We start from the raw sequence: 13,686 nt of genomic DNA on the forward strand, positions 1-13,686 counted from the left end.
GATCTGAGCGAGCGAGGTGGGCGTGTACTGGGTGTGTACTAAGTGACGTGACCTGCGGGGAGGGTACAGGGGAAAGGGAAAGAAGCCCATGTATAACGTCTGTAATGCCGAAATGGCACATTTAGCAGATGCGAAATAATACACATATTTTATACAGAATTATATACACGCAATTAGTATAAATTTGTCCAGCGCCATACCAGGTTATAACACATGTGAATTATAAAAGTTAAATAAAGTCTGTTGAAATCGAAGCAGTTTATACAAGGAAAGTTATACAGCTAATACTCTAGGGTCCGTGAAGCCTAGTTTAGTAATTGATAGAAAAGATGGTATCTCTAATGGATAGAATATATTATTAGGGTGTGCAAATACAGGATGGAGTATGCGGGCTTAGACTGCCCGTGGACAGTCAGTCTTTCAGGTGGTAACAGTGCTGTTCCATTCGTCAAGAGTATTGAGTCCATGGTTAACCGAATCACAGATGGTCATCCATTTACATTCAGCCTTATTCAGGAGGACTTTGATATCGCCTCCTCAAATGGGCAATGTGGGTTTCTCGATCACTTGCCATAGGATGTCAGTATCCAGATGTCCCAATTCTAGGTAGTGTGCAACCAGGGGTGCTGTCAATGTTTTGCAGTTAATCCTGCTTCTGTGCTGAATGATACGTTGTTTAATCATTTGTGTCGTCTGTCCAATGTAGATGAGGTTGCATGGACATTTAATCGCATAGATGACATTTTGCGTTCTGCAATTTGAATGTTTGTTTAGTCTATGTGATCGACCATTGACTATGAATTCTTTAGTATTGACAATCTGAAAGAGACACGTTAGTGATAGATTCCTTACCTTAGAATATCCCCAGGCGTCAGACTGGATCCGGAAATTTTTGCGTAGCAATACCCCTGCGCGCTGGTAGGCGTCGTCTGCGGCTCCGCGTCCGTCGTCGGCGTCGTGAGCGCCGGGATGACGTCATCGGAGTATATAGACGGCGCCCATGCGCGCTGACGTCAGTTCTTCTTTTTTCCGCGCCAGCTAGCGCAGATCCGGAAGAAGCTCTACCCCCAGTCACTTTTTGACTGAAAACTTTTTCGATCTTTTTGATCCTCTAGTTAGTCGTGGCTCCGCGGGAGTCGCAAGCGTCGCCGCCTGCCCCACACCTTCGGGTCCCTGGGCACGGCGCGTCGCAGGAGGAGGCCGAGAGGTACCTCATGGCCATGAGGGCCCTCCCTCCTCAGTCGGTTCCCGTGGCGCCTTCGGGCCGATCGGCTCCGTCTGGAGGTCCTTCCGGGTCGGGCGCTTCGGCCCCGACGACGTCGGGTACTTCGGGCCCGGCGCAGCTGGCGACTTCGGTCCCGGCGCCGCGCGACCTCGCTGGATCCGGCCCCGGATCCGGGACCCCGCCGGTCGACCTTACGACCTCGCCGGCGCCGTCCCTTCAGGTGTCGTCCCCGGCAGCCGATGTGGTTGCCGACCCCAATGCTTCCTACGGTCCTGCTCAGGAGTCGGAGGGGCGCCGCTGGGCGCTGATTCCGTCGGCCTTCGGAGAGTTCTATCTCCACGAGGAGGCCCTGGCTGTTAATCCTGGTCTTCAGGAGCCGGGTGACGAGGAGCAATGGGAGGGGTCCGAGGACCCTCTGGCACGTGATTGCCAGTCACATCAGGACTGGACATATGAGCTTGGGGAGGCCAGTGGTATTGACACCTCGCCAGACACTGGATTTACGTCGCCCCCGACTGTGGCTTCGGAGGCGGGTTCTGCTTACAGTGTAGTGTTGACGAAGGCAGCTAAGGCCTTAAACCTTCAGCTCCCCGTCGCGGCCGTGAGGACTAATCTCCTCACTGAGGTCCTCAAACAGCAGTCCGGCTCCGCGGAGCCCCTCCTGCCGTTCAACGAGGCCTTGTGTGACGTTCTTCTGGGCACTTGGTCCAAGCCCGCCACAGGCCCCCCTGTGGACAGGAACGTGGCCAGACGCTACCGCCCGGCACCGGGCGACCCTTGCTTTTTGTCCACCCACCCCACCCCCGAGAGTCTGGTCATCCAGGCCTCCAACTCCCAGACCGCATTCCCGTCGGCCCCGCCCGACAGGGAATCCAAGAGATATGAGCAGTTCGGGAAGAAGGTCTTCTCGTCTGTGAGCCTAGGGCTACGGTCTGTAAACACCAACTGTCTCTTGGGCCGCTACACCCACACTCTGTGGGACACGGTTGCGGAGGTGCTGCCACAATGCCCTGAGGAGGTCAGGGCTAAACTCAGCCAAACCCTTGCGGACGGCCGAGATGCAGCACGTTTTTCTATCCGGTGTGGGCTGGATACCACGGACTCACTGGGCAGGGCGATGGCAACGACGGTGGCGGTTCGACGCCACGCCTGGTTGAGGTCCGCCAACTTCTCGGCCGATGTCCAGGCCACCCTCCTGGACATGCCGTTTGATGGCCGTCGCCTCTTCGGCGACAAGGCAGACCATGCGCTGGAGCGTTTCAAGGACTCCAGGGCCACGGCCAAGTCCTTGGGCCTTACGGCCCCACGCCAGCAATCGGGTGCCTTTCGCTCCTTTCGTGGCCACGGAAGGGGCGCCCCACCACGTACCGTCAGCCACGCGCCGCAGAATGTACAGCAACGCGGTGGCGGACGTGGGAACCGCCGTGGCGGTGGTCGGGGACAGCGGCGAGCCCAGTCCACACCTCCCTCAGCAGCCCCTGCCTCAAAACCTTCCTAGTCCGAGTTTTCAGGCCCATGTGACGCCTGTGGGAGGCAGGGTTCGCCATCACCTCTCCCACTGGCATACAGTCACTTCGGACAGGTGGGTGCTGCAAATTGTCCGAAGGGGTTTCTCCCTCCCCTTCGAGTCTTCCCCTCCATCCATGCCACCTCAATGCCACCGTGTGTCGGGGGATCACTTGCGACTTCTGCAAGAGGAAGTTTTGGCCCTCTTGGCCAAGAGGGCCATCGAGCACGTTCCTGGGCCAGAAGTAGGACGTGGCTGTTACTCCCACTACTTTCTGGTACCCAAGAAGGGCAAAGGGGGCCTACGCCCTATCTTGGATCTGCGGAACGTCAACGGCTTCCTCCGTACGGAGAAGTTCAAGATGCTCACTTTGGCTCAGGTCCTGGCTGCCCTGGACCCAGGAGACTGGATGGTAGCGTTGGACTTGCAGGACGCCTATTTCCACATCCCCGTCCTGCCGGCCCACCGGCGTTACCTGCGGTTCACGGTAGGCCACGAGCACTTTCAGTTTACCGTGCTCCCCTTCGGCCTTACCAGCGCCCCACGGGTGTTCACGAAGGTGATGGCGGTGGTCGCAGCCCATCTGCGCAGGCAAGGGGTGTCAGTCTTCCCCTACCTCGACGACTGGTTGTTGAAGGCGGGCTCGCCCCAGACAGTCGTCAGCCACCTCCAGACTACGGCCGACCTCCTGCACTTGCTGGGGTTCTCCATCAATGTGCCGAAGTCACACCTGTGTCCCTCTCAAAAGCTCCTCTTCATCGGAGCGGTTCTCGACTCGGCGCAGTTTCGGGTTTACCCACCCGAACAGCGGGTTCGGGATATTCAGGCTCTGATTCCTGTCTTCAGGCCGTTATCCCGGGTCTCGGTCAGGTTGACGCTGCGGCTTCTGGGGCTGATGGCCTCCTGCATCCTTCTGGTGCGTCACGCCAGGTGGCGGATGCGGGCTCTGCAGTGGGACCTGAAGTTTCAGTGGGCCCAGCATCAGGGCAACCTGTCCGATCATGTCCTGATCTCGGAGGGCACTGCGAAGCAACTGCAGTGGTGGCTCACGGACCGCGAGTGGGTCAGTGGCAGACCCCTCTCCCTACCCCAGCCGGAGCACGTAGTTGTGACGGACGCGTCCCTCCAAGGCTGGGGAGGCCACATGGGAGAGGCGGAGATCAGAGGCCTCTGGTCTCCGGCGGAGTCCCGGCTCCATATCAACCTTCTGGAGCTGCGGGCGATTCGTCTAGCACTGAAGGCATTCCTCCCCTCTGTCCGAGGGAGCGTAGTGCAAGTGTTCACCGACAACACCACCGCCATGTGGTACTGCAACAAACAGGGCGGTGTGGGGTCGTGGACCCTTTGCCAGGAGGCTCTGCGCCTCTGGCAGTGGCTGGAACATCAGGGCGTGACCCTGGTGGTTCAACACCTGGCAGGCTCTCTGAATGCCAGGGCGGACGAACTCAGCCGCCGGTGCATGATGGATCACGAATGGCGTCTGAACTCGGATGTGGCGCAAGGTCTCTTTCGACAGTGGGGAGAGCCTTGGTTAGATCTATTCGCCACAGAAGAGAACGCGCAATGTCAGCAGTTCTGCGCGTTGGAGTTTCCAAGGCGGCACTCGCTCGGAGACGCTTTTCGTCGCGAGTGGAGCTGCGGTCTGTTGTACGCCTTTCCGCCTATACCACTTCTGCCCAGAGTGCTGAAGAAGATCAGGCGCGACCGGGCCCAGGTCGTCCTTGTGGCTCCGGACTGGGCACGAAGGTACTGGTATCCCGAGCTACTCAGCATGTCAGTCGATCCCCCGATTCGTCTGCCTCTTCGGGAGGACCTTCTGTCGCAGCAGCAGGGGACGGTCCTGCACCCGAACCTGTCCAGTCTCCACCTACAAGCTTGGAGATTGAGCGGCGGCAGTTGAGGCCATTTGACTTGCCTCCCGAAGTCTGTGATATCATTCTGGCAGCCAGGCGTCCCTCCACAAAGTCGGTATACGCCTGCCGGTGGAACAGATTTGTGGCATGGTGCACAGCAAAGGCTGTGGATCCTCTCTCTGCACCCCTTTCGGAAGTGCTGCTCTTTCTTCTTTCCCTTGCCCAGCAGGGCTCTGCTCTGGGCACTCTTAAAGGGTACCTTTCTGCTCTATCAGCCTTCTTGAGGCTACCAGATCAGCCTTCTTTATTCAAGTCCCCTATTGTAAGCAGATTTCTGAAGGGCATCACGCACATGTTCCCTCCTGTTCCCTTCGTGATGCCCCAGTGGGACTTGAATCTTGTTCTCACCTATCTGATGTGTGCTCCCTTTGAGCCACTTCATAACTGTCCTCTTCGTCTCCTTACTCTAAAGACGGCATTCCTGGTTGCCATCACCTCTGCCAGGAGAGTGAGTGAGCTCCAGGCTCTTTCTTCTTCTCCACCTTTCCTGTCTGTTCATCCTGACAAGGTGGTGTTACGTACACGACCTTCCTTTCTGCCCAAGGTTGTCACGGCCTTCCACATCGGGCAGTCCATCACCTTGCCCACCTTCTTTCCGCCTCAGCATCCCTCGAAAGAGGAGGAGAGGCTCCACCGTCTGGATCCAAAACGTGCGCTCTCCTACTACCTAGACCGCACTCGCCAATTCCGGGTGGATGACCAACTCTTCGTTGGTTACGTGGGCGCGAAGAAGGGAAAGGCTGTACACAAGAGGACCATCTCCAGGTGGATCATCTTGTGCATCCAAGCATGCTACTCCATGGCGAGGAAGGAGCCCCCGGCTGGATTGCGGGCTCACTCCACTCGGGCCACGGCAACGACGACTGCCCTGGGCCGCGGTGTCCCCCTGCAGGACATCTGTCAGGCAGCCACGTGGGCCTCGCTGCACACGTTTGCAAGACACTACTGCCTGGACAGTCAAGTCCGGAGGGATGGCTTCTTTGGCCGTTCCGTCCTCCAGGACTTTCTGGTGTGATATTGGTTCGCAGACCCACCACCGGGGTTGGTATTGCTGGGGTATCTATTCTAAGGTAAGGAATCTATCACTAACGTGTCTCTTTCAGATGCACAAGTTACTACTTGTGTAACGATATATCTGTAAGAGACATTAGTTAGTGATAGATTCCTTACCGCCCTCCCATCCTCCCCGTTCTGCGAACCGATATTTAGGGTTAAGGTCATCCCCTTTCAGGGCCCTAGTTTCATGGCACCAGTGTTAGTTCTATCATGGCTCTGCGTATCTGGCGCGGAAAAGCTGTGTTATCAGAACTGACGTCAGCGCGCATGGGCGCCGTCTATATACTCCGATGACGTCATCCCGGCGCTCACGACGCCGACGACGGACGCGGAGCCGCAGACGACGCCTACCAGCGCGCAGGGGTATTGCTACGCAAAAATTTCCGGATCCAGTCTGACGCCTGGGGATATTCTAAGGTAAGGAATCTATCACTAACTAATGTCTCTTACAGATATATCGTTACACAAGTAGTAACTTGTGCGTCAGGTTGCAGACACTACAGTTTTGGCATCTGTAATGGCCTACGATCGGTTCAAGGCCCCAGGCTGCTGTTATGGTATTTCTTACATGGGTGGTTTGTGGCCATGTAATGGCATGTACCAGGTGGCTTGCCAGATTGTTGCCGCGTTGGTAAGAAAATAGTGGGGCTTCCTTGAACTGTTCATGTGAACGTAGCAGTGGCCAGTTTTTTTGGATAATTTAGTTGATCTTGTTACTGTGAGGGCAACATTTTGAGACGAATGGGAACCTGGTCATAGATTTCTTGGGTTGGGTGGTGAGGAGAGAGTCTCTGTGACAGTACCAGGCTCTTTTCTTGGCTCTAGTTACCAGACGTCTGGGATATCCTCTATGTATTAGCTTCTTGGTTAGGATGTCTGCCTCTTTAAAATAGTCTTTGCGCCATTTGCAGTTACGGCGAATCCGTAGGAACTGGCAATACGGTAATCCGTCGCATAACCCACGCGGATGATAGCTGGAGTAGAGGAGTAAGGTGTTCTCTTCCGTAGGTTTACGGTATAGGGTAGTTCCCAGTTGCCCCTCTTCTGCATGGATGGTGACGTCCAGAAATGGAAGATCATTCTGTTTACAGTCGCTTGTAAATTTAAGATGTTCTTGCGAGCGATTGAGCCAATTGATAGAGGGGTCCAATGTTTCAGCAGTTCCTGTCCACAGTAATAGCACATCGTCTATATACCTTCCCCAGCAGATCATCTTCTGGAGGTTCTTCAACAGGGCTATGGTGGGAGGGAGCTGCTGCTTCCCTTTGAGGGGCCGCTCCGTTCTTCTCTGATGGGGGTTTGGGGGCGCCCCGCCACGGGGAATCCGGTGCCCCAAAACCTTCTGCACCGGCACCTTCCAGAACCACGTGACCCGGTGTGTATTTCCCTCCACCCCTCTGCCAGTGGGCCCCTTTTGCGGACTGACTTTCCCTCCCTGCCATATTTGTTGTGTCCACCATCATAGGAGGCCCGCTGGCTGGACTCTTTGGGGCGCAATATGTTCGCTTCGACCAGTGCGGCTCTAGTGGCCCTTAACACTTGTGTGTTGGCTAGGGCCACCTCTTGCTTGTGGGACTCGGCGGAGTCCCTTGGATCTGCAGCTTTGCAGGAGGGTGCTGGTGTTGATTTGCGGCACCATGCGTTGCGTTAGATGGCAGGGAGCTGGCGGCGTTTATTCTTCGCTCCGCTCTGGACATCTTCTTCGGTTGCCATTTGCCGGCATGCTTGGCTTCGGGACAGTGTGTTCCCGGAAAATGTTCGGGAACGGCTGGTGGATCTTCCCTTCGATGGCACTCTTGTGTTCCACGCTCCGGCAGACTCGACCATCTGGAGGTTCTTGGCGGGGCCTCCTCCTCCTCCTTTCTCATCCCCATCCTCATCCTCATCCCATCCTCATCCCCTTTTTCCCTCTCTCTCACTCACTCACTCTCTCCCTCTCCCTCTCCCTCTCTCTCTCCCTCTCTCTTGTTCCACGGTGTTCTCTCTCTCTCTCTTGTCCCGCGGTTCTCTCTCTCTTGTCCTGCGGTTCTCTCTCTCTTGTCCTGCGGTGTCTCTCTCTCTCTCTCTCTCTCTCTCTCTCTCTCTCTCTCTCTCTCTCTCTCTCTGTCTCTGTCTCTCTCTGTCTCTGTCTCTCTCTGTCTCTGTCTCTCTCTGTCTCTGTCTCTGTCTCTGTCTCTGTCTCTGTCTCTGTCTCTGTCTCTGTCTCTGTCTCTGTCTCTGTCTCTGTCTCTGTCTCTGTCTCTGTCTCTGTCTCTGTCTCTGTCTCTCTCCTCTCTCTTTCTCTCTCTCTCTCTTTCTCTCTCTCTTTCTCTCTCTTTCTCTCTCTCTCTCTCTTGTCCCGACGGTGTCTCTCTCTCTCTCTTGTCCCGCGGTGTTCTCTCTCTCTCTCTTGTCCCGCGGTGTTCTCTCTCTCTCTCTTGTCCCGCGGTTCTCTCTCTCTCTCATCTCTCTCTCTCTCTCTCTCTCTCTCTCTCTCTCTCTCTCTCTCTCTCTCTCTCTCTCTCTCTCTCTCTCTCTCTCTCTCTCTCTCTCTCTCTCTCTCTCTCTCTCTCTCTCTCTCTCTCTCTCTCTCTCTCTCTCTCTCTCTCTCTCCTCTCTCTCTCTCTCTCTCTCTCTCTCTCTCTCTCTCTCTCTCTTTCTTTCTTTCTTTTGTCCCGCGGTTCTTTCTTTCTCTCTCTCTCTTTTGTCCTCTGCTGAGGAAGATTCTTCCTAAGAGGGTTCCCATGTTGTGATACTTAACATACACTATGTGGGGTAGTGGTAGCTGTTATGTAGCTTGTTCTGTGCTGGGAGTTGTGGTCACCTTCGGGCCTCTGCTCTCCATGGCATTTATGTACGTTGCAGGTGTAATTCCCTCTTTCAGGCGCAACCTGCCCAGTCTTCCTGGGTGCCTCGGGCTACTCTTCCTGCTTCCGACTGCTTACTTGCTGTTAGCGCCGTTCGGTCTGATTTATTGACTTCCGGCTGTGGTGGGTTCACCTGCCCTCTTTGTGGGTCGTGTTCATGGTGTGGGGGGGGGGGGGGGGGGTGGCTTGCCTTATTTTCTCCTTGGAGTCTCTGGGTTGATCTTCCTTGCCTTGGATGGAGGTTACGTTGCTTTGTAGGGGCGTGGGGTGCTTGGGCCTCCCCTTGCTTTGCCCTTGTTTCCCCTGTTGAGTGGGAACGGGCTTCCTCCTTCTTTTCCCCTTCCTACACCCCTCTTAGGGTCGGTGGTTTTCTGCTTGTAGGGGTTCCCCTTGCCTGGAGAGATGAGGCTCCTCGCCCTGTCTGTTGGACTAGTCCCCTGTGTGACCCTTTGTTATGTCCAGGCTGTTGGGGTCCCTTCGCAGACCCTCCTTCCCCATGGATATGGCTAGGGTATCTATTCTACGTTAAGGAATCTGCGGCTAGTAGTCTCTATCAGATGTACGAGTTACTTACCTTTAGTAACGATGTATCTGGTAGAGATGATTCTAGCCGCAGATTCCTTCACGGCCCGCCCTTCCTCCCTGTTCTGCAAGGACCTTTGGCTTGCTCTTCTCTGTGGGTGGCTGTGTCTTATGTGAGTGCATTCTTTCGCTCTTTTTGGTGGGATGATTCGTCATATTTTTTTTGGTCCTTCCTCCTCTTTGGCCTATTGGAGGTTGCGTATATAGATACTCCTGTGCCCCTCTGCTCTGGTTGCTCCAGGATTGGGGCTTGCCTTCACTCTCTTCCCTCCCCTCCCCCTTTTGTTACTAGGGGTCCTGGCCCCTCTGCTAACCTCTGGGTTGGGGTCATCTGACTGTGCGTTTGCCCCTTGTTTCTTTGGGAGTTGTAGCAATCTGTGCTCGGGTTGCCTTGGAGGTTTGTCGTTCCTGTTTGTCTTGGAACTGTTTCCCCTTCGTTGATCTTGGTTGGGGTTGTGGTCTGTTGTCATGACATTTTGCATTTGTTCCTTGTCTCCAGGGGAGGGGACTGTCTACATCCTGGCAAGGTGGCTGCTCAGGGCTGTGATCTGCTCTTTCTTCTCTCCCTGCTTTTGGTACTGTAGTGTTGACACTGCTCCTTATGGTATTGTCCGTCACCATTCCTTTTTCCAAATTTCCTGCTCTTTCACACACTGTTCCCTAACTCCCACAGTTTTGTCTGATTGCTCCGCATTGTGGCGCAAAAAACTTCTCCGAAGAAAACTGACGTAGGACTTATGTGACCGCGCTAACGTCACGTACGTGGACGACGCCCGGGCGGAGTCACAGAATGCCATCCCCCCTCGGTGCGCAGGGATGCTGTGGCAAAAAGATTGTCCGGATCCAGTCTCACGCCCGGGGATAATTCTACTTTAAGGAATCTGCGGCTAGAATCGTCTCTACCAGATACATCGTCACCGAAGGTAAGTAACTCGTACTACAGTACTTTGTTGTAGAAATTATGAGTTATCCTATACGTCCTGATCAAAATTACTCCATATTCTTAATCCCCCTTGGCATTCCAACAACATTCTGCGCTCTTCACTTCGTTCTGTGGCGTATTTCTTACCCCCTACAATGCATCTCCACCAGGTTCAGTCTGCTGTCCACTTGACAAACCGGTCTACAAGCCTCTCATGAGCGCTGTCACCAGCAGCAGGCGACACTTTACACCTCACTCCTACGCTTCGATGAAGTCCATTCGCTCGACTGCGCTACCGGAAGTGTCTTTCTTCCAGTAGGTTGGAGTCTCACCGGAAATACAGAAGTCCTTCTGTCGGCTTTGCGTTTCCCTATTCAGACTGCAGCAGGCTCCAGTGGTATAAAGGAGGTGCAAGCGCAAATGAAATGCAGGTGAAGAGGAAAGCGGAGTTGATTATCATCCCTGATGAGGAGAGTGATCAATTACTCATCAGGCCACTGTGAGTGAGGCACCAACAGGAGAATGTCAGACAACTGAAGGGGCATGAACGGCAGTAGCCGATAAGAGGGTCATAAGCAGGTCATAATTGCATGCCTATAGCCAGAGGCTGCATTCCTGTTGTGTCGTATGGGAAGCCTGTGAATTTACCATTTTCTTAAAGCATGCAGTTGCATTACTGTCAGTTGTGAGTTCAGCTAGACTTGTTTCATTTCACGGTTGAGATTTGCATTTAGTTTTGCAGCGCTTAAACGACTAGTCAGGGTTAGTAAATGCTACATAAATACAATTACAATGTTTCTATTCGCTGAACTACATGATGTTCATTTTTATTTACTACCTGGTCTATACCTGGACGGACCTGACCCAATTAAATCCCTGAAGGTGGTATTAATAGAGGAATGTTGGTATGTTATGATGACAGGAACCTCATCCTTTGCGCACATCAAATGTAATTCTGACAGAGTTGTAAAAACCATGGAATTCATGAGAATAGCAGAGCCAGGGGCCTGGCTTAGTTTTAAGACCAAATGTCCAAGCTGAGCTAGCAAGCTAAAACGTAATTTGAAACCTGAAATACATCAGATATCTGCCACATAATATAGCAAAGGCAAAAGTGGTGCAGATAAACCTGTTAATGCTTCAATCCATGGTGGGACAGCACTCAGGATAATGTACTGCATGCCTAACCACGTATAAGATCCCAAAGGCGAGACCTTTTGGCTATGCCAATGGTTGTTTTCTTTTTCTAATATGCATGTTGTTTTTTTCCCTTCAGTGCAATAGAAAGTTCCAGTGCAGATCTCCCTTTACTCCACTCCAATGAAGCTGAGCAGTCAGATCATGACTGTGACACTGGGGAGGCACTTGAGACTGACCCTCAGAGTGGGCCATCTTCCTTTGTCAGTCCGACAGAGAGGTGAGTTGGAATTATGCTTCCAGACTAAAAATTTCTCATTCTTCCTATCTTTACAGCAGTAAATTAAAAAAGTAACATTGGCTCCTGCAGTCTTGGCCTCTCATGCTCTGCTAGCTTCTCAATCTCTCTCTGACTGCATGTGTGTTTGTGCCTGCATGCCAACGTGTATTCATATACCAAGATATATGATTGTATGTGAAATCCATGCAAAGGTTCTCTAAACTACTCTTGCTCTGTGATATCCTTTTCTTCGAGACGATATCCTTGGACTCAATGTCTTGGCTTTTTTCGTAGTTTGGATCAGCCGATAGAGAACATCTCCTCCTCACATGGCAAAGTTAAGATCACAAAATCTGACCTCGACATCAACATTCCTGTGGCCGAAACTGGGTCCAACAAGCAGAAGTTGGCATCAAATGCCTCCGAGCGTGTAAAAAAAGAGGTATGTATAAGGGCAAGAGCGCCCTGCTTTCGGCACATGTTAATTGGACCAGCTTTAAAGGTGCCCTGAGTGCTTACAGGCACCTCTGATGTGGGGGTGACCAAGCAGGGATCAACTATGGGGAGGAGGATCACAACCCACTCGAGACTTCATTTTTCATGAGTCGGCTCCTCTCAACTGTCAACAATGCTAAAAAATTACATTTTACACATATTCATATACTATACTGTATACTACACACCCAGAAACAATTTGGGATATTGAGTTCAACCATTGATAGGTCATTGGAACATAAAGGTAAATTGGGATTCTGCAACTGTGGGGTAGATGTGCCTTCTCTTCAGGAATGCTTTGCTCCCTTTCAGTTCTGTTGCTGCATGTTTCTTTTCGGCTTAGCAGTTTTAGGAAAGGTTTTTCACTGTGCCAGCTGAACAACTAATGCTTTAAGATGTATGTAGTGATTTGTATGGATAAAAATTGTTTTTTTATAGGTGGTTTTGTACTCGAGCTACAATAATCTTTTACTATGCAATTAAAGGTGGCTCTTTCTATAACCGATTCAAAGAGCATTTCAGGTGATATCCAAAAATCAACAGCTTTCAAAACCAAATGTCTCATTTTAGTAGATTGTCACATGCCAAACTTTAAAATGTATTCATGGCAACTATTGCTGTTTTTGCAGTTGCATTGTAGGCTTTGTGCTCCCCACACTCAGAAATGAGTGCGCCAGCTGGTAAAAAAAAAAGAATCATTGGGATATCAAGTGGAGAGACTATTTGTCTTCAAAGAAGACTGTAGCTCACTCAGCAGTGTGTCCTAGTTGGTAGAAGTAGGGTTTTTACACAGACCCCTAATATCCTCCTAATGTAAGTTGGTGCTCTTAGCCTGAGACCAAGTATCCATGGACTGAGCCCAAGTAAAGAGTGTAGAAGGGTTGGGTGATTTCCATCTACGAGTGATCAAATGCTTAGCTAGTAAAAGAGCCAGGGCTAAGAACCGACCAGTTACTCTATTCTTTGTGGTATGACTGATCATACCCAGCAGGCACAACTCCCATATGTGTTGCGAGGGGTTTCCTATAGAGCGCGCTAAGTGTGTTTGAATACCCAGCCAGTACTGGGAGAGTGCGGGGCACGTCCACATGTGCAGAAAATCAGCGGCTGGCAAGAGGCAGTGGGGGCAAATAGCATCTTTGTGGTGAAAGTAGCGGTTGATTTTGTCTGAAGTGAGAGAGGCCCTGTGAAATGTGTAGTATTAAATTAACTTGAAACAAACGTTGCGAGACACCAAGGCAGGGTATGCCAGGATGTTCTACCACTCTTTGTCCGAACAGGGGCGGCCGAGCTCACAGACCCAATGGTGGCATAGTGAAGTAATAGGCACTGCAGCCTGTATATGTATAGAGATGGCAAACTTTTATTAGATGATGGCGTGTCTCCATGATATGTAGATATTGAATCATTAGGTGCATTGTGTGTTCCTGCTAAATTGCGCACCAGTGCACACCAGTTGTTCGGATAAGTAAGTGATATTGCAGAGATTGACTTTGATAAAGTCCACCATCAGCAGGAAGTTCCTCCAGTGAGAGGAGAACGCCATCCTGGTAAAGGTCTGCAAGACTATAGAGTCCCGCTGCATGCCAGGGGCCCACCTCCCCCAGGGAAGTGACTGACCAGCCCCAATGTGTACCAAGCAGCAAGATTTCTGGAGCACATGGCATCACCGAGCGAGAAAGGAAACCACTTCTCCAGAAGCGGCAACATGTGACCTTTAATA

General features: G+C 52.2%; 1 protein-coding gene across 4 annotated transcripts in view; it reads left to right on the forward strand.

The window, feature by feature from the left end:
• The window catches only part of SUCO (SUN domain containing ossification factor), a 696,748-nt gene that overhangs the window by 306,638 nt on the left and 376,424 nt on the right, over positions 1 to 13,686 (forward strand). For all 4 annotated transcript variants that reach the window (XM_086956303.1, XM_086956322.1, XM_086956311.1 and 1 more), the window contains exons 5-6: positions 11,328 to 11,468; positions 11,763 to 11,910. In XM_086956303.1, the coding sequence (XP_086812429.1) occupies positions 11,328 to 11,468; positions 11,763 to 11,910 (289 nt within the window). The remainder of the gene's footprint in view (positions 1 to 11,327; positions 11,469 to 11,762; positions 11,911 to 13,686) is intronic.

The sequence above is a fragment of the Lissotriton vulgaris genome, chromosome 1_1, assembly GCF_964263255.1.
Source record: "Lissotriton vulgaris chromosome 1_1, aLisVul1.2, whole genome shotgun sequence".
Taxonomy (NCBI): Eukaryota; Metazoa; Chordata; class Amphibia; order Caudata; family Salamandridae; genus Lissotriton; species Lissotriton vulgaris.